This window comes from Schistocerca americana, chromosome 3 (genome assembly GCF_021461395.2).
Source record: "Schistocerca americana isolate TAMUIC-IGC-003095 chromosome 3, iqSchAmer2.1, whole genome shotgun sequence".
In the NCBI taxonomy this organism is placed as follows: Eukaryota; Metazoa; Arthropoda; class Insecta; order Orthoptera; family Acrididae; genus Schistocerca; species Schistocerca americana.
Window position 1 is genome coordinate 384,013,792 of NC_060121.1, and position 23,939 is coordinate 384,037,730.

The following is a 23,939-nucleotide window of genomic DNA, read 5'->3' on the forward strand; positions in this document are numbered from 1 at the left end:
TGCTTTGGGCTTGGCAGTGATGAGTCAATGAATCAGTCAGAACATTTTCTTCTATACATAGAGATTGTTAGCCCGTATTAGAAATTAAACGCACTGTTCTAGGAGGATTAAAACATGTTATTTTGAATGAGACTGATTTTGAAACTTTAATGTTCATCTTTCCACAAAAATGGTCGTCTTATTGACAAATTTGTATTCCGCATCCTTGTGCCACCAAGTTGTTGTGTACTACGTTTCTTGTTTTGCATGTATTTGCCCTTAAAGAGATAAAAATTGGAAATTTTAATTTTCTTCTTTATTCGAATTATCTAATGGTCTTTTTAATGAGCCCAGTTTGGAAAGTTCCATAGAACATAGTTTTTAGCAAAATCAGGTAAAAAAATACTGTATTTTTGAGCTTTGTTGCAAAATCAACTTTGCACTTAATTTATTCAGTATTGGAAAGGGTCATGTGAATGAAACTTTGTATTTGAGAACTTTGATTTCTTAGGTTACTACATGCCAAGTTCTAAGTTTATCATACTTTTAGTCCCTTAGATATAAGAAGTCAAACTGTGAAATTTATGGCCAAAATTCATTTCTTCCAACAAAATAATGCTCGAGACATGACAGCTAAAACGTCGCCAGAAATTCACTCACTCTACTAAAATTTGTGTGTGGAATCAAAAAAGTGACTATATCTCAGTCAATATTGCTTTGATGAATGTTAAACTTCACCAATGTTCATTGACAAAATGTGCAAGTGTTCCTATAAAATTTCATTGAAATCCATGACGGTTGAGCAGGAAAATGTTCTGAAAGTAGGTGATTTGACATGGAATGACCTAATTACTTTTTAATAAAGCATCTTTTTGTTGAGTTGAGTTACTGCACTAGTTTTTGTGTTGAGTGAGGAATGGGAACTTGCAAATTATATACAAACACTTGTGTATCACCAATTTTTGCGGCACCCAAAGTGGTAAAATGTGGACACAAGTAGAGGGAAACATTATAGGCATCCTGCTCTATCACATTTCAATTGTGGCATTATTACAGTCAGCCATTAGGTATGAACTAGTTTCAGATATTAACATATCCTCACTATATGCGGAGTGAAACGGTTGATAGGGAAAGTGCAGTTGTGTGTTTTTACCACATCGTTATCAGCCAAAAACTGAAGAAAACTGAAGAAAATTGAAGATAGCAATTAATTTCCTCCCATTTTATTTTTGGGTGCTACATCTGTTGTTAAAATGATGTTGCAGTGAAGCAGCATTTATAATGTGCCAAATGTAACTTGCAGCACATTACAATTGTCGATTGTGGGCATGACAGAAGTGCCCGTGCAAACTCGATAAAGAAGATTATATGAATATGAGCCCAAAATGTATCCTTCTTTAATGAGTTAGTGCAAAAGCTTTGTGTGCCCCTGTTATAGGGCAAGTCAAAAAGGACAACAACCATGGATATTGAAATTTATTGATATCACTTACAGAATTAGTAGATTTGTCATTTTGTAACGAACAACCTGAAGTTTCACATAAAAGTCTCAAGTGTCATTTTTGTTTGATGTGACTACCATTTGTGATGTGGCAAACATCCCATCAGTTATGTTTCTTCCTACATTTGTTGCAGCAAATTCAGTGTAGCTTGAGCAGTGGCAGTGTAGGTTCAGTTTTTCAGGTCTGCTAAATTGTTTGGTAGGGGAAGAACATACACATGGTCTTTAATGAAACCCCATAGAAAGAAATCCAGTGGTGTCAAGTCTGGGGAGTGGCCATATGATTGACTGTTTATGGCCAGTCCACTTATCTGGAAAGTTATTATCGAGGAAACCTCAAGTTTTCGTGGGGAAATGAGGTGGTGCACTGTCTTGCTGGTAGTAAACCACCCCATCTCGGTCATCTTCATCAATCTCTGGAATTAAAAAGTTTACAACCATATCCAGATACACAAAACCAGTGACAGTTTTCTCCATGCAGAAGAAAGGGCCACACACTTCCAACTTGGTAAGAGTAAATTTGCAAAGAATAGATCGTAGATGAGCATGGAGGTTCTTTGACATATTTGGTGTGAAGTTTATGGTGAACAGTTGTTGCAGAGTTAGTTTTGTGGAACCAGAACACACAGCAAGCATGCTCCACGCCAGTGAATGTAGCCATTTTAACTGGGCAGTACAATGGTGCTCCTGGAAGTGGAATAGACTCATGATGCTCTTTGTAAATCAGACATGACTCACCCTGTATGTAAATCTTGATGAAGCATGATCACTGTTATGTGGTGCAAAAATGAAGTTGCTGAGTGTGTTAAGTAATAACACTAGACAAAGATTCTTATGTGTGACATGCAAGATATTTTGCTCTTCAGAATGTGATATATGCACTGCAGCGCAACTGGCTATTGTGGATTAATACATATACTGTTCACATACAGTTTGTTGCTTCGTCTGACGCTAATGCTCAACTGAGCTGTTTTCATGGCCATCTGCTGGTTTCAAACTGCGTCGTAGAACCCACTATCTGGTTTCCCCTTCCACTAACATCTCTGTCCATTTTCTTTGTATTCAATACTTATTTTCATTGCTGTCTCCCTTGTCCTCTTCAGATATTCTTCTGTGAAGTATTAAATTAATACTAGTTGTTTTGAAAGGTGTTGTGTAATGATGTTGAACATGCAGATGTTTGAGGCTCTAACTGTATGCATTGGGGTTATAGGGAAAGAAAACAAGATCAAATAATGAAAGTAGTAGAGGAAATGAAATTGTGGACAGCAAATGTTGCATGAAGTGAATGTTTAGTGTAACTACTTGAGTCCATTTGAAGTTACCACCAATATCAGTGGCTCTCTTCCACTCTGATCCTTCTTCTTATATTTGTTTTTTCAGTATTAAATCTAGTTAAGAGAAACTTCGTATTTCAGAGGGAATCGTTGTAAAGAAACTGCTCTGCTTGTTATGTTGTGTGTAAAAAACTGATTTTATTTTCTGTTTCAGAAACAACAGCTTGCCCATGACACGAATTTCTACAAGGAAATCAGTTGAAATTCAACCCAACAATAAACTTTCTGACACAGACACAAAAATAAGAGTTATAACTGGAAGGCATGACAGAAGAAAACAAACTTTGAAAACAATTTTGAGAGATGAGGCTCCAGTATTTTTGGCTCATGAAGAGGTAGTGGTTTCAAACAATCTTAAAAAAGGACGAAAATCAAGTAAAAACAGATTAAAAGGTGAGGATTTAAGTAGGCCACCACTCAGAGGTGGGCTTACAGAAACAAAGACCAGATGCATACAAGTTACAGAGGAAGTTGGAAAAGCTCTGAGAACTGGTGCATGGCAGAATCGTAAAGAGGACATTGGTTCGTTATCTTGTAGAAACAAGCAACCTACAAACTGTGATTCAGACATAATGAGTGTTGACAGTGCAGTGTCAAGAAAACGTGTGAACACCAACATACCACCACATAAAGAAAGCACTCCAACAATGTTGAGTAAAGTGAGAGAGAACCGTAAGGCTAGCAGGTGCTGTGCTGAATGTAAATCTGTGGTGTTTGATCGTGATAAACTACGATTGAGAGGTGCTCTTGGTGTAAAAATTTGTGACTCTTGTTGGTCAAAAAAGAAACCTAAAGAGGTACATGTAGCCACACAACCTGTATTACCTAGAGCAACTTCACCAACAGTTAAGAAATGTCTGGTGAAGCTTTTCGATGTGTCGAGATATCCTGCTGGCCATCCTTTCGGCAAAGGTTTTCTGTCACAGAGATCTCTCAAACGCAGATTTAATGAATCTCAGGTTGTTCTAAATGATACAGCTAATGAAATGATTGTGCAGCCAAAGAGAGCACGTAGAGGTGGCAGCTCAACATTTCCAGTAGAATTTGTAAATACATCCAAAGAACAACAATGCAAAGACGGTAAACAAATTTTTGAAATAAATAGCAGACAACTGAATGAAACAGGTGCAAAAGAAAGGACTCGGGCTGCTTCTAACTCCAGAAATGTGTCAAGCGTAACTACTGATGTAACCACAAGTAACAAAAATGAGAAGAGTTATAGGAGGACAAGTGACCAATCTACTGCAGAAAACACTGAGCAGGAGAAACTAGGGAAAAAGTTATCAGTTTCACCATTGAAAGTGAATGCTCAAAGATTACCAGAAAGAAGAGTTTCTAGGAAAAATAGTCTAAGCACTGAAACCATAACAAAAACAAGAACTTCCAGAAGAAGCAGCAGTAATAATGAATCAGCATCAGAAAAGAAAACTTTACGAAAAAATGGCTTGAACACTGAAGTTCCATCTGAGAAGAGAACGATACAGAAAGAGAAAGGCAGTGAGAATGTTGAATCTTCAACAGAGAAGTCTGAGAGAAGTAGCATGACCACTGAAATTTCATCTGAGAGGAAGTCCCGAAGAAGCAGCATGAATGCTGAAATTAATTCACAGAAAAAAACACCACAAAGAACGAAAATGATGGTGGAGACTGCATCAGAAAAGATGGTGTCACGAAGTAGTAGTGTAAATGCTGAAATTGAAGGAGGGAAGAAAACGTCACGGAGAAGTAGCACAAGTACTGAAACTACACCTGCTAGAGTTTCAAGAAGAAATTCTATAAATACTGAAACTGCTTCTGAAATAAGGGTCTTAAGAAGAAATAGCAATGAAACATCTGGAACGAGAACAAAAAGAGGAAGTAGCACTTCAAATAACTTGAGTAAATCTGCACTTCCTGTTCGAATCCAGAGTAAAAATGAAAACCTACCTGGTTTGTTAAGAAAGGGCCAAAAACAAGTAATTTCTTCAGGAAAAGCAAAAATTGCATTATCCAATTTAGAAACTAAAGGTGATAGAAACACTTCTAAAATAAGACTTTCACAAATAAGATCTGTGGCATTGAGGAAAATGTTACCAGAAGCTGCTGTTGCTAAAAGTAGTCTAACTAATAATAAAAAGACACAACTCATTCTTGAGAAGAATAAACCGAATACTGTGATCTCTCGTAAAGGTAGTGTGCTACCGAAGTATAGTAAACCAGGGGAAAGGCCTCATGCAAAAAGTGTGTTAACAAGAAAAACTGGTAATGATTTCAAAAACAGGAAGAGTTTATCCCATGGAGGCAGCAAGTCAGTTTTTGGTAAATTGCATTCAAAGATAACAACTGTACAACATATTAAGAAATCTGATGTTAATACATTGGACACATCTCCATTGTCAGAAAAAACTGCTGCATCTAGGAAGAGAAAAATGGATCTGCCAGACAAGTCACCAGGCGTAAAGAAGCGTAAAATAGAAAGCGTGCCTGTAAGAAGAAAACAAACAGCTGTAGAAAAAGAATTCACAAGAGCTAAAAATCTCACTTACAAATGTGACATGTGCAATAATAAGTACAGTAGTCTTGCAGAGGAGAGGTTGCATGAACTTTCACATACTGGAAGGCAGCCTGTTCTTGTTTTACACAAATGTGATAGCCCTCAGGGTGTGCTTTCATTAATAAGGGAAGATGATTTTTCTTCATTAAATATTTGCAGCAGTGATAGTGAAATACAGAAAGGTGTAACATACGAGATGAACATGACATATGATGGCAGTAATACTGAAATGAATGCAGAAGCTGATATTGGAACAGTGCAAACTGTAGAGAGGAAAGATGAAGATACAGATGCTATACAGGTTGAAAACCTTGAAAATACTGACGAAGAGAGAAAGTCAAATGTAAATAAGTCTCTTGAAATGGTGGAGACTGGTGAAATGCATGATACTGACCACGAGAAAAGTATCCCATTTGATAATTGTGACACTGTTCCTGTGTTAAAGAAACAGGACATTGAACACAGTCAGCAGAGGATACGTAGTGATGCAGATATATGTCCACCTGCTGAGATGGATAAAAATAAAACAGACCCCATTCTTGAGAACTCAAAAGCATCCAAAGCAGAGATTGAATTGTCCAAAGAAAGTTCTTCTGTCTGTTCCCCAGAAATAGCTAAAAAGCCGAAAAGTTCAGATGAAATTGCTGTGCTTCTGGAAGAAATTTTTGGTGAGAGTTCAGAAGAAGATCTGATATCAGTTACGGGAATCAGGAATTTGAGACAAACAGCAGATGCAGTTAATTCAGGTATTGATAAAACAAGTAAGTCATCAATGGAGAAACCTCCTTATGGCATGAATGCCCTGCAGCACACTTCGGTTACCCAAAATTTGGCAACAGTAGTTCCTAGTGAAACTGCTGAAGCAGTAACTCAATATTTAAAAGGAGAAACACACAATCCAGAAGAAATACTGCGTCAGCTGAACTATGGAGATAAAATTGTCGTAGAAAATGAAGCAAAGACCGATACAAAAACGTCAAGTGATACTGACCAGGCAGATACTAACATTAAATTGCCAGGTGATGTGGAATTAAATAATAGCCACAAGGATTGGGACAGTGAAGGAGGTAGCCCTGAAACTTCTAGTGTTAATAATATTGAAGGTGAAGTTACTAAATTAAAAGATTTTGAAGATGATGAAGGTAATAGAAAACAGCTTGTTGATAATGAATCGGAAGTTCTTGATGGAAGTCAACAAGTACAGTCACATGATGAAACAGTGTGTCTCACCAGTGCTAAGGAGAGTATTTTGGAACTTTCTACCGACATTACAGATAATAAAAATCAAAATTTGGAAGACAGTACTCATGAAATTGCAGTGGGTGGAAATAATGTCCTCGAAGGCAAGACTTCTGATGACATGCGTATGACAGATGACATTTCACTTGGAGGTAACAAAGATTTTCCAAACAGTGTTACAAAAGATGATTCTGTGATATCTGTAAAAGGCAGTATAGCTTCAGAAAGTAGCTGTCAACAGTCACAAATTGAGACAGTAAATCAGAATGTTGGGCACCATGATGCATATTGTATTGATAGTGCAGGAGCCAGTCCACAACACAAGTATAAAGTTGACAGTGGAGATAAACACAGCATTTCAGTTCTTGTGGAAAGTGTAAATGAGGAAGAACAAAAAGCCACTGACCAAGAAAAGCAGGTTATGTTGGGTACAACAAACAGCACAGTTACGCATGAAATTGTGGAAACATGTGGTAATAATGACAAGTGTGATGAGAGGGAACTACCATCAGAGATATGTCGTGATGATGAGACAGTGTTAGAATGTAATGATAAGGACACTGTGTTAGAATGTAATAAAAAGGAACAATTCAAAAGCGACAAAAATTTTCACCCTGAAGATATCACTGAAAACATAGTAAATGAGGAACAAGTTGATAAAAAGCCTATAGAAATAATGGAGGGAGAGACTGGCAGTGAGATAAATGGAAAGATAATTATTGAGCAGGTTGAGTGTGTAGATAATTCAGACCTACTGAATAAACAGAACTCAGATGAAGTTAGTGAAATAGCAAAAATTGAAAGCAATGCCTCTGAAAAATGTAACACAAATACGTCTGTTGAAACAAGCAGCCAGCCTGAAAATGAAACTCATGCTCTAGGTGAAGTGACACCTCCAACAGATCTTGTACTAGCAGCTAATAATGAAAATGAAGTTAATTCTACAAAAGATTCTTTAGCGGATGTATTACGGAATGAAATTTGTGAAGATGAGGCAGGTGCTACTGAGAATGGCTTAATAAAAGATGTTCTTCTGGTTGAGAATAAAGAAGCAAATGAAATGCTTATCACTGCATCAGATGACATAGTTGGTGTTACCGAAACAGGCAGTAGAAGCATTGAAGTGCATTCACCATCAGAAGCAGATACAGTAGAGTGCATGGAGATAGACTCTGGAAAAAATAGTAATGATACAGCGCCAAAACTGGATGAACTTAATGGCCACAAATATATTTGTGACAGTTCAGAAGTCAAGGATACAGAACTGGACCTGCTTACTCAACCTGATGGTGTCTGTGATGCCAGTCAAGAGACTGACAGTAGTTATAAGGGAAATATTAATACCACCTGTGATGTTTCTTCTAAATTAGATAACAAGATTGTTGTTTCAGATAGTGGCCATGACATAGAATATGAGGAAATTTCTGCCACATTGGATAGTGGTCCTGAGCTAAAGATTGACAATGTTGAGCCAGAGGTAGAAAGTCCAGATTCTGGTCACAATCTGGATGCTCTGAATGCTGGTCATGAAGGAGAAAATGTGCTTCAAACAGAGACTCTGGATACAGAGCATGAACAGCAAGTTCTGAATCCCAATAACGAGTTAAGTATCGAGTTTGCTTCTCAGAAGATTCAAACCTTTAATGATGGTCTTGAGATGAAAGCCACTAATGATACTAACTCCAAAGATGTTGGTGTTGATGACTGCAGTCCATGTACTGATCATGATGGTACTAACAATTCAGATGAGAGTCACCAGCATACTGTCCAAGAATCTGCTAAAGAGGGCACACCAGTGGATGTTGATCAGAGGGCTCAGTCTGTAGATTCTAATAATTTGGTTGATACGAAGGAGAGTGAAATGGAACCTCTGATTTCCAACTGTGGAGTTGACACAACTGGAAAAAGCGAAGTAGTTGAGGCTGGAACAACAGCTCAAGAGATTGAGATTACAGATTCAAGCTGTGGTACACAGAAAGTAGTTTCAACATGTGAAGACAAAACTGATGATGATGTAAACTGTAAAATTGAGACTGAGGATGTTAACAGTGAGGCTGAGGTAGAGAAAACTAGGCAAGGGCTAGAGACTGCAGATGCTGATCATGAAGTTGAACTTGTGAGTGCTAGTGAAGTTGCTAGCAATGAAGTAGTGGTTGCTCTTGATGCCAGCAGTGAAGGTGATGCGTTGGTTTCTGGTGATGAGGTTGGCACAGACATTCCGTTTGTTCCTACAAGTGATCTTAGCACAAATAGTGAAATAACTGCTGGCATTTCAGATTGTTGCCCATCATTAGTAGGGGTTGAAAACCTCTCTTTTAACGTCCGGCACACTGTGCCAGATGTTTTTGAGGAAGATGAACAAATACTTCAGGAGGTTGGAGATCATTCTATCTTACAAGAACCAGATTGTGCTGATAGGAATGTAGAAACATTAACAAAAGGACAAAATGAAATCCAGGAGGCAGAGATTGCAGACAATGTGAAACCTCCATTAGCAGTAGGTTTAAATGGAATGAATGAGAAAGTTATTGATGAATGCCGCGCAAAAATGAGAGCTGATAGTGATGAAATGTTAAAGGACAATCTAAATTTACCTGATTCAGGAGATAATGACATTGCTGGCCTGGAACCAATATCTGATGATGAATTAGATTTCATGTAAAAGTACCAATACTGACTGGCTATCAGTGTTGTAGTAAAAGTCGTGATTCTTGAAGAATTTTGTTTGGATTGAATCTGAAAGTTTCAGTGCTTCAAATATGTGATTTTGAATTCATTGAAGCTTGTCCCGTGTGTAAATGTTGGTTTACATTAATGATTTCTTGGTAATGTGTACATAGCTAAGTTTATGGAACACAGGTATAAAATTATTTCATATTTCACAGTTTGTAATGTTGTACCAGCTCTGCATCTATTCATTACAATATGGTTTTACAAATTTAAATTGTTTGCCATGTTTACAAATGTGTGAGATGAGTGCCATCAAATGGACTGTTTTTGTGTTATGTGTTTGGGTCACTGCTAAGTGTCAATCAGAAAGTCTGTGGTGTTGAAGAAAAATTGAACTGTCTTCAAAACAGAATACATATAGAAAGGGGAGATGTACCTTATTTGAGGAGTTACTTGTTTTGTTGCTATAACATATTGAGGAAAGACTGTCAGTTGTATTTGTTAACCATTTTCTTACTTGAGAAAAAGGACTAAAGTTTAGGTACCAAAAGTGTGTCTCTGTAACTTAACTTAATGATAATATCATTGGTAGAAGATAGCTGTGGATATTGGTTGGGAGAATGTTCACTGCAGCTTTATGTACTATTTGTCATGCAACCTCTGTATAAGAAGTCAATTTTTAGTGCAGGAGTATCATGTTTATTCTCAGTCTCTGGCAAAAATGATTCATTCAAAAAAATATGACAGAACATTGTGTGTTATAAAATGATATGGATTTGTACAGAGAAAAAATAGTTTGTGTGTTGTATCTGATACCATAAAGTATGTGTACCTAGTTTTCAGTGATGGGTATACCATGTCATTCTATTGTGTATTAAACATTGTACTTGAGAGCAGTCTCAGAAAGGTTTTTTACTTTTTTATGTACTATAATTCAGAGAGTTTTAACTTGCTAGAGTTTAGTGTATCGCTGTATAATTTAATATACCAGATATTAAAAAGTCACTGAGTTGAATATACAAAAGTTTATTTCTGAAATAATTTAATTTTATTGTTTATTTGTGTGACAAACTTTATACAATTTTATCAGTTTTTGTAACCATGAGCTAGGTTATTCCTCCAACCTAGATGGTGACCGATGGTAAGAGGATGATTTTAACGTAAAATGCCTACATACTTAGAAACTAGAAATATATCGTGCATAGTTATTTCAGAGATATTTTTGATTAATCTGGAGCTCTTGTTACGTGCTACAACTAAAAAAAAAAACCATATTCACGTGTATTTAGGCTTAGACGTATTCATTTATTTTACAAAGCGTTGAAAGTGCTTTATTTTCACATTGGTATACATTTTGAGAATTATGTGAAATGTGTTTAAAGATAATTAAGTATTAAGAGAAAAAACACAAAAGAAAGAATTTAATATCAAAGAAAACAAATAGTCAACATACAAGACATTAAGAGAAGGAAAACTAAAACAATTTGTTATATGTGGTATTCATGAAAAAGGGAAACAGATACACGACATTGAGAACTCCACTTTAAAGATGAGACTGTAGAGTTAGCTATTTGTGGCTCTACATAAATCATATTTTGTCTTGTTCTGGTGTGTGTGTTTTTTTTTACTATGGAGACACTGCTCTATTAGATTAATAACTATACAAGAGGAGGTTGTTATAGTACAACTTTGGATGAGAGGTGCATACAGTGTAAAAGCTTTCACTTGTGAGAGTCTTTACAATTTATGTTTAATATCTGCAGTGTATGAAAATAGAAACGACAAATTTACTTGTTATATGAACTTTAGTTGTTTACAGTCCTTGATATTATTTTTTTTTTTTTATGTATTTTTTATTTTTTTTTTAACTACAAGCAACTGTTTTTATGAATTTAATTAAACAGCAGTGTAAATACACATCTCAAGGGTATAAATTGGCTTTGCATTGAAGTAGTTATAACTTAATGTACATCCTTATGGCAGATAAAGGAAGATTTCATGGGTAGGATGGTTATCCTTGTAAACAAAGAAATCAGGTGCTCATCTCAAAAACGGAATGGCGAAGAAAGAATAAATTCTTCATTAGTGCTTATATGGATTATGTTGAAATTCAAGAATTCTATTTGAATGTTTCTCTACTCTCAAATGATATAAATGATATGTTTACTAAAACAGACAGTAGGCTCAAATTATTTGGAAGGAAAATAATAGATAATATGCAGAGCAGGTTGTTATGTAGACCAAAAATGTAATCATGCAAGAAAACAAATAGTAATAGGGGAAAGACACGTGGTAAATGGACTGATTAGAGAGATAATTTGATTGTGACTCTGCTAAAACTGAACTGAAGGTCATAGAATATAAGTTGTACATGGCGCAAAATATGTTGTTGAACATTGAGACAAGCTCGATTTTTGAAATCGTGAAATAAGTGACATTGTTTTCTTTTTACGCAAACTGTATTTCTTTGTTTCTGTAACCTATCAGAAATAAGAGGAGCAGGTAGACCTCAGAGTGTGGAATTGTAAACAGTCTTCAGTTTTCAGCAAAGGATTATTGATGTCATTGTGTTTCTCCATTGCTGAAACACATTGAATATCAAAGTAAATGGATCTGAATTTAATTCTCAAGTCGGTCACAGGTCATTGTAACATGTTTACTGTGTGTGACATGTATTGACTGAAGATGCTTCATAATAAATTGAGGCAAGAATGAATTGTGCTTTGTCTGTTTCAAATAGAGGTATTCTCAAATTACCAGCACATGTCGTCATGTTTGATTGGTACACTTCGCAAAGGGGATTTCATGATGTTTGTCCAGCTGTGTCCTAATACATGTAGTTGCAGTACAAAAATATTGTATGTGTTGTAAATAATGTCACATATTTGAAACAAATGTAGATGTATGACACAGTAATTTTACTATCAACAGTAGGTTGGATGTTCAGATTTCTAGATACTTGAGATTTAAGTAAAAAGAGATATCAAATATAACTTTAGTTATTGCTTCTTTGTGTAAAGCTATGGATATTACAGATGTTATGTATAGGATTGTAGTTTTGGATTCTAATAGTAGTATTGGTTCCACAATTTCAGTGACAAATCTCAACAGTGTAATCCCCTGTATTTCACGAGGATAACACTGTTTATCACATACATTTCAGATTGTGAGCTTTTTGGCAGAGTAGGCAGATAAATGTATCAGTGTAACTAGAAATGGCAGAAATATTGCATGTTAATTTTCTTGCAAAATCTCTGATATTACCTAATTTTTAAGACTTAAAATACACACAGTGTAAAATCATCAGGCTTTTATGATTCATAGCATGGCGCTATATACATCTCTCTCTAGAATTTCTCAGTACTTTTATTTTGTTGAGTATTTTGGAGCTGAAATATTTTGGTACGGTAATTAATGTGTACATACATGTAAAAAAATAAATGTCAATATTAATTTCAATGCTTTTATTTCTACCTGAGACACCTTTTTTAATAAAAAATATTAAGCATTTAGTCTGCAAAATCAACAAATTAATTGCAATTTTGGGAGGATGGTAAGTATTTTAACTACAGTATTGTTCCTAATGCTAATGAGTGCAATTTTTTTTAGCTTGCAGAGCATTGGGACAAAGATAATTTGCCTTCACACTTTTTATGTTGGTTGATGTTTCCCCCCTTACATCCATGAGCCAATTGTCCCCTTTTGGGTGGGAGAAAATTTGTGAGATCGTTAAGATATAGATGTAGAAGACATGAAAGGTCTAACAGTAACTGAAAGAGCATATCCAAGAAATTCTCTGGCCCCTAAATACTCAAAATTTGAGAGAGTCCAGCTGTAGGATCACCTTTAATACAGTAAATCACAGGGAGGTTGCTTCTAGATAGCTTACTGGTATATCAATGAATCATTTTCAGCTTTTATCATCTGTAAGCGCTCTGAAAGTAATTATTATGATTTATTTATTTGACTAGGTCATATTCGAGCTTTCAGTATTTTTATTTCATAATTATTTCAGAAATTACAATTTTAGTAAAATAAATAGTAATACAATGGCATTAATGCAGTGATTTAAATGTAATCCAATGACCATGTGAAAAAGAGTTTGGGCTTCTGCTGCTACCAACACTACTGCTATTGCTACTTCTATTGCTGGAGCAATAACAAAATGTATATGTAGCTATAGAGAAGTGATATTTTCTGAGATAGTGAGATCTGAGGCATAGTAATTTAGGTAGTGTATACCAGTTAGACGTTAATGGTAAATGAGAATGATCTAGTTGGAAAGAAAGATACTTTGATCCAATCGAGTAATGAGAGCTTGCAAGGAACAAAGACAGACAACATTGTTTGTGTGGTAGATATGCCATTGAACGTCTTTTGAAGCTGGAGCTGTTATTTGGTTTGCTGATATAATGAGGGAAGTTATTCCAGAGTTCAGTTCCTGCCATGTAAAGGACTTCACAGAAGGGACTGAGTGATGGTTTGGGGTAGAAAGGATTTTGCTCTGGTGGTAACGAGGGTTTCTGCTGTGTTTTTTAGACAAAAATGTATGGTTGAGGACGGATAGGAGTCACTGTATAGGCTGATAAGTTTTCATCTAATATTACTCCTAGACTCTCCACTGAGGGAGAGGTACTGGTATTGGCCCAATTTAAGATTAAAGATTGTAGAGATTCCCAATATTCTGGGCTAATGAGCCTAGAATAATCAACCAGGATCACATGGTTTTGGATGGATTGAACTTTCACCCTATATTTTGTGGCCGTTATTTTAGTTCACGTAAGACGACATTGAAATTCTCAATAGCTGTCTTAAGGCCGACTATATAAACATTCCTGACTGGAGATCAATTTTGACAGTAGTTCAGAACTTGAATGCTGTTCGGGACTCCACTCTGTTGTATAACACAAAACTTGGATTCACCAAAGGAGGTTCAACATGCTTGGCAACACTGCAAAATTGGCTATTGACACAATTATCACGGTTTGAATGCAGCCATTATTCGTACGTCGTAGACACACAGTATTCGTCATTGAAAGTGTCACGTGATGAAGATGGAGAGTAAACGGAAAAAGAAACAATCTTTGAACTTCTCCCCTTACAAAAAAAGATTTTTGCTGGAAATTTTATTGAGCCAATATAATGACAAAAAAACTGAAAAGTTACTGTTGCCAATGAGGAAAAGACATGATTTGTTTTTGTAAATACATTGGTCATAAATTCCACACTGATTGGATCATAACTCATGTTAGCTTCATTTTCTGTTGTTTCTGGACTTTCTTCATAGAAATATTTCATCCCGAAATATGTGTGACGTTTTATATATTTTAATACACTCGGATTAACCTTAGCGCCTGAGATTGCTTTTGTGTTGAACGAAAGCCATCAGTGATGATTACTACATATCTCTGCACTTTGCCATCAGGAGATATGATGGGGATATGGGTACAGTCTGCAGTCTCCAAAATACCAGGAAAACGTGATATTTGATAAAAGCTATGCTGCATTTTTTGTCATGCTATTTTTTTCCGTAAGTATTTCGATGAATTCTTTCTACAGTCAGGCAGTGCAGTCCGATACCTTGAGATCAACTCTGCAAGCTGTTGCTACATCTATTTGAACAAATCACCAACTGTTACCGGAAAGTGTCTTGTAACACAAAATAGAAATGTTACACTGAAGTGGCAAAGAAACTGGTATAGGCATGCATATTTAAATACAGAGATATGTAAATAGGCAGAAGATGGTGCTGCGGTCGGCAATGCCTATATGACTAGTGTCTGGCTCAGTTGTTAGACAGGTTACTGCTGCTACAATGGCATGTTATCAAGATTTAAGTGGGTCTGAACGTGGGTTATAGTCGGCACACAAGCAATGGGACACAGCATCTCTGAGGTAGTGATGAGGTGGAGATTTTCCCATATGGGCGTTTGACGAGTTTACCGTGAATATCAGGAATACGGTAAAATGTCAGATTGCTGTGGCCGGAAAAAGATTCTGCAAGAACGGGACCAACAACAACTAAAGAGAATCGTTCAGTGTGACAGAAGTGCAACCCTCCTGCAAATTGCTGCAGATTGCAATGCTGGGTCATCAACAAACTTCAGTGTGTGAGCCATTCAATGAAACATCATCGATATGGGCTTTTGGAGCCGAAGGCCCACTCAAGTAACCTTGATGGCTACTCAACACAAAGCTTTATGCCTTGCTTGGGCCCATCAACATCGACTTTGGACTGTTGATGACTGGAAACATGTTGCCTAGTGAGACGAGTCTCATTTCAAATTGTATCATGCGGATGGACGTGTATGGATATGGAGACAACCTCATGAATCTACGGACACTGCATGTCAGCAGGAGACTGTTCAAGCTGATGGAGGCTGTTTACCGGTATGGGGTGTGTACAGTTGGGACCCCTGATAGTGCAGATATGACTCTTGACAGGTGACACGTACGTAAGCATCCTGTCTGATCACCTGCATCTGTTCATGTCCGTTGTGCATTCTGATAATCCCAGCAGGACAATGTGACACCCCACATGCCCAGAATTGCTACAGAGTGGTTCCAGGAACCCTCTTCTAGGTTGAAAAACTTCTGCTACCCACCAAACTCCCCAGACATGAACATTATTGAGTACATCTGGAATGCCTAGTATTGTGCTCTTCAGAAGAGATCTCCACCCCTCGTACTCTTACAGATTTATGGACAGCCCTCCAGGATTTGTGGTGTCAATTCACTCCAGCCCTACTTCAGACCTTAGTTGAGTCCGTGCCACGTAGTGTTGCGGCACTTCTGAGTGCTCGCGGGGTCCCTACACAGTATTAGGCAAGTGTACCAGTTTCTTTGGCTCTTCAGCGTAAGAGTAGCATGCACATTGGAGTCGGTGGCTGGTTTCTTTTTATAGCAGATTCATACTCCCTCATTGTTAGTTCTAAAAGCTGCACATTATATTTCCTATTCAAGTTTAAATGATTTATCACTTAATTTAGAGAATGAGCTCGTCCATTGTCGTACTCAGCAGACACATTGGAATAGTCAGATGTCTGTAAAGTAAACGAAAGGAAACAATATACCATAATTCACGTGTAAATTTCTTGCACCCAGAATGCTGCCCACCAAACTGGTCCAGAATGCTCGGAAAACGCCAAGAGTGATGTGATTTCAGAACGAAAAATTATTATAATTGTCTTTGTGGCCAATACAGCACAGAGAGTAGTATCAAACAATAATAATAAAAAAATAAATAAATACTGGAATTGACCTGGATTTGAACTTGGGGCTGTTTAAAGGCAAGACCAAAACAGAAGCTCTGACCTACCAAAGCAGATGTACGAAGGGTGCTAGATGAATAACAACTCGCTAAACATCTTACGTATATGTGCTTATTTTTCCTTTATTCATCAGTGCTCGTGCAGATGCTATAGCAATTTAGACAAATCTTCAATAGTTCAAAATTCATTGTTACTACTACTAAAGCCGAGAGAGCACCTTTATAAGAGGCGTTCAATCATTATTGGATGTTATCAATATCAACATGTGTAATCGTCCATGGCAAATATTTCATATTTTTCTTTTTTTACTCTGTTGCTGAGTGTCTACAAAATGCCTTGAAATTAATCATATAAATTGCGAGACATATCCATGAATTGTTATAAGCACTGATAGCTTTTAGGTATGCATTCTGGGCGTTCACAAATTTTTAAATTCAGATAAATATGGGAGTGCAAAATTAATTGCACCTGCAGATAACTGTTACGTTTATCAATATATTTATACAACTTCGGTGCTGTCAATAATAATAATAATAATAATAATAATAATAATAATAATAGACAGCAAGAAACAAGACAAAAGCAATAAATACTTATGCTATACCAATATTGACCTACTCATTTGGCGTATTGAAATGGAGTAACACAGACCTAGAAGCACTCGACACACTTACTTGATCACAATGCCACAAATATAGAATACATCACATACACTCAGCAACAGAAAGATTCACATTAAGCAGAAAGGAAGGAGGAAGGGGATTTATCGACATTAATGACAGGTAGCCAATTTAAGAAAATTCTTTATAGAACGAGCAGAAACTAGCAAAATACATAAAGCAATCACTCATATAAATACATCTGCTACACCACTGCAATTTCATAACCACTTCTACAACCCTTTAGATCACATAACATCAACAGATATGAAGAAAGTAAATTGGAAGAAGAAAACACTACATGGCAAGCACCCGTATCATCTAACACAGCCACACATCGATCAAGACGCACCCAACACTTGGCTAAGAAAAGGCAATATATACAGTGAGACGGAAGGATTCATGATTGCAATACAGGATCAAACAATAAACACCAAATATTACAGCAAGCATATTATTAAAGATCCCAATACCACAACAGATAAATGCAGACTTTGCAAACAACAAATCGAAACAGTAGATCACATCACAAGCAGATGTACAATACTAGCAAATACAGAATACCCCAGAAGACGTGACAATGTAGCAAAAATAATACATCAACAACTTGCCATACAACATAAACTAATAAAACAACACGTTCCCACATACAAGTATGCACCACAAAATGTACTGGAGAATGATGAATACAAATTATACTGGAACAGAACCATTATAACAGATAAAACAACACCACATAACAAACCTGACATCATACTCACCAATAAAAAGAAGAAATTAACACAACTAATCGAAATATCCGTACCCAATACAGCAAATATACAGAAGAAAACAGGTGAAAAAATTGAAAAATACATCCAACTGGCTGAGGAAGTCAAGGACATGTGGCATCAGGATAAAGTTGACATTATACCAATTATACTTTCAACTACAGGAGTCATACCACGCAATATCCACCAGTACATCAATGCAATACAGCTACATCCAAACTTATATATACAACTACAGAAATCTGTAATTATTGATACATGTCCAATTACCTGAAAGTTCCTAAATGCAATGTAACATATACCGTACAGTTAAAAGGAAGTCACGCTTGATCAAGGTCCGCGTCACTTTCCATTTTTAACCAGAAATAACGTCTGAGAAAAGGATAATAATAATTATTATTATTATAATAATGTTATGCACAATTTGTCTGAAAAAAGGAAGAATTGTTCGTGAAGAATGTTGTTGTTTTGTACATAATTAAGTACAGTTTATGGCAAAAATGAAATAATGTTTAAGCTTTCGCTACTCTCTGATCCGCATTGTTGTGTAAGTGGGAGTTTTTGTCTTCTCTATTTTTTTTCGAAAAAACGTACAAGATCCTTAATTCTTGTATTAGTTTACATATTAACTTCATTGCTGAAAATCAGGCATTCTTGCGTTGCGCCCACACAACAACTTAGCTTATTATATATTTCTTTGTTAAATGCGCTTGTAGCCATGCTAATTTGATTTCTTCACTTTCTCAGACAGCGGATCTGGTCTGGGAGGACCTACTTCCTTTGCGTCTAACTTTTCCTGGTAGTTTTCTTTTCTGTTAGTGCTTAATATAGGTTCAACAGAGTTCATGTGGACATTGCACAGAAAAGCCGATTCTTGCACAGTAGCTGGCCAGAGTGGCCGAGCGGTTCTAGGCGCGACAGTCTGGAACCCCAGCAACCGCTACGGTCGCAGGTTCGATTCCTGCCTCAGGCATGGATGTGTGTGATGTCCTTAGGTTAATTAGGTTTAAGTAGTTCTAAGTTCTAGGGGATTGATGACCTCAGCAGTTAAGTCCCATAGTGCTCAGAGCCATTTTTTGAACCTGCACAGTAAACAACCAACTCCAAAACAAACTGCTGTTTGCGCAAACTATTAAATTCAAGTAGTACTGTTTACCAACAAGGTCACTTGACTAGAATACAAATGAGGCACTGAGAGCCATAAGGGCACAGAGTTGTATTTCAGTGAAAATCAGAGAAACCAGTGAGACCGCTTTTTGTGGATATTCAGATATACGTACAATGTGGGCCTACAGTACAGATAAACCTGACCCATCATAAGATCAGCAGATGTCAGAAGCATGATTAAATGCTAGTCTCTCACAATCGACAATGATGTGCTTAATGGTTCTCAGTGCCTCAAATGGATTACTGTATGATAAATCCAAAACTTAATATACTATTTCTCATTCAAAACCCCCACAAAATTTGTTTTTCTATCAGCAGATGTCAGAAGCATGATTAAATGCTAGTCTCTCACAATCGACAATGATGTGCTTAATGGTTCTCAGTGCCTCAAATGGATTACTGTATGATAAATCCAAAACTTAATATACTATTTCTCATTCAAAACCCCCACAAAATTTGTTTTTCTATCAGTATAACGTGTACTGATCTCTGATTTAATTTTACTGTATAGTGAATGAATTGGCATACCTGTGGAGTGCCCCACTACCAAGCGGGATTTAGTGACATTGGCGTAAATTTGTCGGTGAGTGGTAAGCAGTGCATGCCATGAACTGTGCACATTGTTTGTCAAATCTGTATGCATTTGGTGCGTAAAGCAATTACGTCACACTAGGTGCGCATGCGCAGAAGTTCATTAATATGTGCACAAGTTTCACGGAGTCTGGAGGAACAACAAAGCACAGTGCGGTAGGTTTAGCACCGTGTACTTCAGATTGTTGCATCTTCATTAAGGTTAACAGCATTCAAAGAAAAATAACCAACAAATCAGCAAGAAGTCAAAACTAGGGTGTTCATGTGTGCTTACGTAGCAGCCGCCACTAGTTGTAAGACAAATTATTATCTGGACTCACTAGATACATAGGTGATAAGTCCGATAACCTGGTCTTATAGATTGAAAAAAAAAAAAAAAATATCGAGGTTCAGAAGTATGCTCAGTGGCGTAGTTACATATTTACATGTTAATAATAAACTTCTTTATTATTTAAATTTGTATTTGCAAAAAACAAAAGCGATGTCATTTATTGTTACTACATTGTAAACTGACGATTACATTTTGAACCTGTCTTTCATCTGTGAATTTTCATCAGTCAAAGTCGATCCTATTTCACCGCAATCTAATCTGGTGTTAACGTTTATACACCACTGATTTCCGACTTAAGCTTGATCCAAGATAATTTTCTTTGTTAATGTAATGTCAAATGCTTTATACATATGGCCCTCAGAGTTTATTGGTTTTGATCTAAGATTTAAGTGAAAGTCATCAGCATACATGTGGCGTTTACAGTACGGCAGAACTGTTAACACATCATAGATGTATAATGAAAAGAATATAGGACCAGATCCTGATGGACAAATAATACTACCTGTCTCCATTGCAACTATCTTGTACTGGACATGGTATATTGTTTGTGAGAAAACAGGTAAAAAGCAAAACCAATGCATTCTGCTCAGAGAGAAATTTATGCTTCTAAGTTAGGCAAGTGAAATATCAAAGACAACAGTTTTAAAGTCTTTGAAGTCTAAGAACTTGATAGCTCTCTCTTGTCTATCCATAGCAAACTACAGGTCATCTCTTACTTTTAGTAAGGAAGATGTAAAGCACTGTTTGTGGAACCTGATTGGGATTAATGTAGTAGGTTGTTTGCAGTTAAGTAGTTGTGAAACATTCTCGGTTTTCTTGCTGTGTCAATTCTTGATAAAATCTCGAGCTTTTGATGATATCCTCCATTGTCATCATCAGGAGCAACTGACTGTCTTCACTGCTGCTGTGGCAGTCTTTTTTTTATAGCTCGTGGACGGCTTCTGATTGGTTGGCTTCTAATTGGTCGGCGAATACGTACTGCTGTCGCAGACGGTGTCAATGTGTGCGCTGGGGGGCGCCACCGCTTCCGTCGGAACGTAACCCTTGGAAGGCACGTCTCTGCTGCTTCTCTTCATCAAGTGCTCAGTTCCTAGCACAGCGCAGATGGTATCCGCTATCACGGTTAAAGTTCTTCTGGCTCATTCTTATTTCAACAGCCTCCTTAATAACAGAATCCCAGTACGTGGAGGCATGGGACAGAATTTTTGTTTCATCATACAATTTGTTTGTTCATGAGGCTGTGCTCCGCAATTGCCGATTTCTCCAGTTCTCTATTTTTAATATGGCGTTGGTGTTCTGCACAACGGTTGGAAACAGTTCGAATGGTCTGGCATACCATATATAATTGCTTCCACACTCACATGGGATATTATAAACTCCAGGGACCCTGAGGCTGAGATTGTCCTTTTTAGGGTGCGTCATCTGCTTAATTTTCTTATTAGGACAAAAAAATGGGTCTTATACCCCGTCTACATAGGACTCCTCCTATTTTGCTGGAAATAGCACCACAAAAAGGAAGAACCGCAATCGGTGTTTCATCCTGTGAGTATGCAGTATTTTCACATTTCCTTTTTTTTTTTTTTTTTTTTTTTTTGAGAACGCTGCCTTTATATCGCGTGCACCATAGCCATTCTTTCGGAACATGTACTTCATACGGTTAATCTCGGACCTTAAGTGGTCCTCGTCAGAAACAGTTTTTGCTCTATATACCAACATGTTCAAAACCGAGAATGTTTTACATATAAGCAAACCCACCTATACTCCTGGAAATTGAAATAAGAACACCGTGAATTCATTGTCCCAGGAAGGGGAAACTTTATTGACACATTCCTGGGGTCAGATACATCACATGATCACACTGACAGACCCACAGGCACACAGACACAGGCAACAGAGCATGCACAATGTCGGCACTAGTACAGTGTATATCCACCTTTCGCAGCAATGCAGGCTGCTATTCTCCCATGGAGACGATCGTAGAGATGCTGGATGTAGTCCTGTGGAACGGCTTGCCATGCCATTTCCACCTGGCGCCTCAGTTGGACCAGCGTTCGTGCTGGACGTGCAGACCGCGTGAGACGACGCTTCATCCAGTCCCAAACATGCTCAATGGGGGACAGATCCGGAGATCTTGCTGGCCAGGGTAGTTGACTTACACCTTCTAGAGCACGTTGGGTGGCACGGGATACATGCGGACGTGCATTGTCCTGTTGGAACAGCAAGTTCCCTTGCCGGTCTAGGAATGGTAGAACGATGGGTTCGATGACGGTTTGGATGTACCGTGCACTATTCAGTGTCCCCTCGACGATCACCAGTGGTGTACGGCCAGTGTAGGAGATCGCTCCCCACACCATGATGCCGGGTGTTGGCCCTGTGTGCCTCGGTCATATGCAGTCCTGATTGTGGCGCTCACCTGCACGGCGCCAAACACGCATACGACCATCATTGGCACCAAGGCAGAAGCGACTCTCATCGTTGAAGACGACACGTCTCCATTCGTCCCTCCATTCACGCCTGTCGCGACACCACTGGAGGCTGGCTGCACGATGTTGGAGCGTGAGCGGAAGACGGCCTAACGGTGTGCGGGACCGTAGCCCAGCTTCATGGAGACGGTTGCGAATGGTCCTCGCCGATACCCCAGGAGCAACAGTGTCCCTAATTTGCTGGGAAGTGGCGGTGCGGTCCCCTACGGCACTGCGTAGGGTCCTACGGTCTTGGCGTTCATCCGTGCGTTGCTGCGGTCCGGTCCCAGGTCGACGGGCACGTGCACCTTCCGCTGACCACTGGCGACAACATCGATGTACTGTGGAGACCTCACGCCCCACGTGTTGAGCAATTCGGCGGTACGTCCACCCGGCCTCCCGCATGCCCACTATACGCCCTCGCTCAAAGTCCGTCAACTGCATATACGGTTCACGTCCACGCTGTCGCGGCATGCTACCAGTGTTAAAGACTGCGATGGAGCTCCGTATGCCACGGCAAACTGGCTGACACTGACGGCGGCGGTGCACAAATGCTGCGCAGCTAGCCCCATTCGACGGCCAACACCGCGGTTCCTGGTGTGTCCGCTGTGCCGTGCGTGTGATCATTGCTTGTACAGCCCTCTCGCAGTGTCCAGAGCAAGTATGGTGGGTCTGACACACCGGTGTCAATGTGTTCTTTTTTCCATTTCCAGGAGTGTATTTTCAAAGGTGCGTGTAGGACACAGAGATTAGGCACTTTCTGTTAAGGGATTTGATCTCTGTGAATGAGTATTCCACTAGTTTATCTTCACTGTTTGTGGATGTGTGTACATGCACCTGTTAAATCAGTTGTGTCTATTTAATAACTCAACTGTTCTTTCGAATAGTGGAAAATCCCCCAGGAACAGCCTGTTGAAGCTGCAACTAACTGCCATCACCCTACCCTGTCTCCATGACCTACCTGCATACTAAAACCTCCTCTGTGTGGTGCCCAACTATCAACTGTTCTTTCAAGTGATTTGGGTGATTAATTTTTGTTGTGCATAAATGAAAATTATTTTGAAAGTAATTTTGCATTAAATTAATGAAATTGCTTCATAATAGGACATATTGCACTTGATTCATAATAGCTTTTCATTATGTCGAACTGTGAGACTGGTTTAAATATGCTAACTCCTAGCATTTTTTGGGGGAAAAAATACATTCTGCCTATGGAGCAGACTGACAGACATATTGTACATGCCATTGTATTTTAAATAGTCACATAATATAGTAACAATCACAATCTCTTTTACTTATGAAGCATCTTCAGTCATGATTTTCTGATCATCTTACCCCACATTTGTCATCCTGGAGTAGTACTTAATTGTCCTGCTTGTACCAGGATGTCAGATGTTTAGCATTTTTAAGCACAGTGTCTGAAACAAGT

The 23,939-nt window shown here is 38.0% G+C and overlaps 1 protein-coding gene across 2 annotated transcripts in view; it reads left to right on the plus strand.

The window, feature by feature from the left end:
- Positions 1 to 11,080, plus strand: part of LOC124605179 — a 76,492-nt gene extending 65,412 nt beyond the window's left edge. For both annotated transcript variants that reach the window (XM_047136692.1, XM_047136691.1), the window contains one exon: positions 2,972 to 11,080. In XM_047136692.1, coding sequence (XP_046992648.1) covers positions 2,988 to 9,251 — 6,264 coding nt within the window. In that variant the 5' untranslated portion in view covers positions 2,972 to 2,987 and the 3' untranslated portion in view covers positions 9,252 to 11,080. The remainder of the gene's footprint in view (positions 1 to 2,971) is intronic.
- The last annotated feature ends 12,859 nt before the right edge of the window (positions 11,081 to 23,939 follow it).